The sequence below is a fragment of the Poecilia latipinna genome, unplaced genomic scaffold (genome assembly GCF_001443285.1).
Source record: "Poecilia latipinna isolate Pla-1442-1.1 unplaced genomic scaffold, P_latipinna-1.0 Scaffold1893, whole genome shotgun sequence".
Lineage (NCBI taxonomy): Eukaryota > Metazoa > Chordata > Actinopteri > Cyprinodontiformes > Poeciliidae > Poecilia > Poecilia latipinna.
The window spans coordinates 142925-145288 of NW_015114509.1; the positions used below are offsets into that span (position 1 = coordinate 142925).

At 36.7% G+C, this 2364-nt stretch overlaps 1 protein-coding gene across 2 annotated transcripts in view; it reads left to right on the forward strand.

Moving 5' to 3' along the window:
* Nucleotides 1-6: 6 nt before the first annotated feature.
* il4i1 (interleukin 4 induced 1) overlaps nucleotides 7-2364 on the forward strand; it is an 18753-nt gene continuing 16395 nt past the window's right edge. Inside the window, exons 1-3 of one of the 2 annotated variants that reach the window (XM_015015231.1) lie at nucleotides 7-750; nucleotides 938-1043; nucleotides 2033-2247. In XM_015015231.1, the coding sequence (XP_014870717.1) occupies nucleotides 706-750; nucleotides 938-1043; nucleotides 2033-2247 (366 nt within the window). In that variant the 5' untranslated portion in view covers nucleotides 7-705. The remainder of the gene's footprint in view (nucleotides 751-937; nucleotides 1044-2032; nucleotides 2248-2364) is intronic. The other variant, XM_015015232.1, reaches the window with a different exon arrangement.

The window sequence follows — 2364 nt, forward strand, 5'->3', positions numbered from 1 at the left end:
ATAAGGACAGAATTAAATTATCTAACATGATGTACAGTTAATATGAAATAATTTTACAGGTCATTACCAGATAATTTTTATTACTTAGACAAGTCAAATCTTGGAATGGAAAGAATTTGTACTTTCTTTTCCCCGTGACTGCTCATAAAAAAATCCCCAGCATTTACTTGTTTTGTGCAGGTTTTTTTTGTTGTTGTTTGTTTTGTTTTTTAGGTCTGAAGTCAGGAAAATGAAACTCCAACCCTGCTTTTGCTTTCATTTGCTTTCAAAAACCATCTGTTTCCTGCTCTGTGGAAGACAAACAGAGAAGTGGGTGAATCTAGTCTCACATTCTCTCTCTGGTGAGTAAGCACCAATTTATGTTTCTAGCAATCTTTATTAACTGACTGTTTGGAGGAATGGGGATGTCTGAAAGTTGAGCTGGAGCATTTCTTGGACAGATTCAAAGCAGCACTTTCAGGTCAGATCCTGGAATGAGGGAAGATGGAGGAAATGAGGTGTGCTGATGACTTGTGTTCCCTCACTAATCTGATTTGTTCAGTGTGGTTGACTCTCGAGCCGGTGTGGGAAAATATTTCTGGAAGACCTGAGGGAGCCATCACAAAAATGACCTTGTGTGCAGCATGACACACACTGTGCTCCTCAGGTTTCCCAGTCAGCCTCACCGCTCTGATACTTTAGCCTCGGGGTCATTGCTGCTCCGTCATGCCCAGAGCTCCAACTACTTACAATACATTTCCTTTGACAGAGGTGAGTTAATGTAGCTTGGAAGGGATGATACTTATTTTTTTTATTTCAATTGGAAAAATGCAAAAATTATCAGGTTTTGTATCATATTGTGTGTGTGTTTTTTAAATATCTAATTCAGTGAAACACTCAGTTGTTCATTTAGCTCATTTGTCTCTCTACAAACCTAAATCAGGCTTGTATTTGTTAGGTTTCTGTTTCCTCTCTGAGTGTCATCACACACAGCAGAGAGAGGAGGTCCAAATTGTGGAGTTCTGCTCTCCAGATGATGCCTCACATGGCTCTGTGCAAATACGGTAGGTTTTACAGTTGCATATTGTCACCTTCCTAAAATAACGTCCTAAGTCATTCTTTGCCAAAAGTGTTTTTTTTTGTTTGTTGTTGTTTTTTTGCCATAAGATTTTTTTTGGAAAGACAGAGTTGGTGATTTTTTTTTCTAAAATTACTTTTCACGAAAAAATGACATAGGCCATTATTTCAGGAAGGTGACAATATATAAGCTACAATCAGACATCATACAATTTGTCGCAACTACAGTTATAATAGTTTTGGGTTTTTAGTTATAGATTAGTTTTATTTTGTTGTGAATTTTTGTTTGTCTAATTCAGTTAGTTCAAATTAGTTTTTAGAGTGAATTTACTGATTTGTAGTTATCAGCTAAATATTGTTTAGTTTTAGTTTAGTTTTTATATTTTTAGTTTTTCATAATTTGGTTAATTGTTGGTTGCAGAAATAAAGAAGTCAAAGAATTATATTGTAATTATGAATAGATCAATTGGAATACTTAACAGAAGAAATCATTTTCAGTAACTGTATTGAAATATTATTGAACAACGAGTGTCTAGTGTTTTCTACAAACCTTTACTGTTATTTTACAGACTGCTGCCAGCAGGACTATGTAATTTATTGGCAGCTAAAATAAACTGCTTGTATGAGGGAAATTAAATTAAGCCATTCGAAAGGCTAGTAAATTAATTCATAAGCACAAACATGAAGGACATTATATAATTAGGCCCAAGCACCGAAGCGCTGGCGAAGGCCTATTGTAATTTCTGTTTGTTTTAGTTAGGTTTATAAATGCACAACATAGTTCCAGTTATATTTTTTTCCTCATTAATTAACTTTTTTATATATTTTAATTAATGAAAATGTTAGGGTTAGGATTAGGGTTTCAGTTTTTGTTAGTTTTAATGTGACCTTGGCGACAACTCATTACTTTGTACTCCTTTAAATGAAGGAAAACAGAGGGAAGGGGGTTTAAGTTGTTTATGTCTCTGTTTCTCAGCTCCGCTGGTTCTAGTGGGAGTTGTGGTTTTGGCAGCCAGCGGGATCATAGGAGACCCTCTCTATGAGTGTCTCCAGGACGCTGACTACAGAGAGCTCCTGGACATTGTGACGAACGGACTCCCGGCTGCCAGGATGCCTCGACATGTGGCAGTCATCGGTGGGGGCATGGCTGGACTGACCGCTGCCAGGGTGTTAGAAGATGCAGGACATAAGGTTGGATGGGTGGGGAAAGACAGTGGTGGAGCTAGACTTTTAAAGTTGGGGGGTTAAGAGGGAGAGCACGGGCTATATATATATATATATATATATATATATATATATATATATATA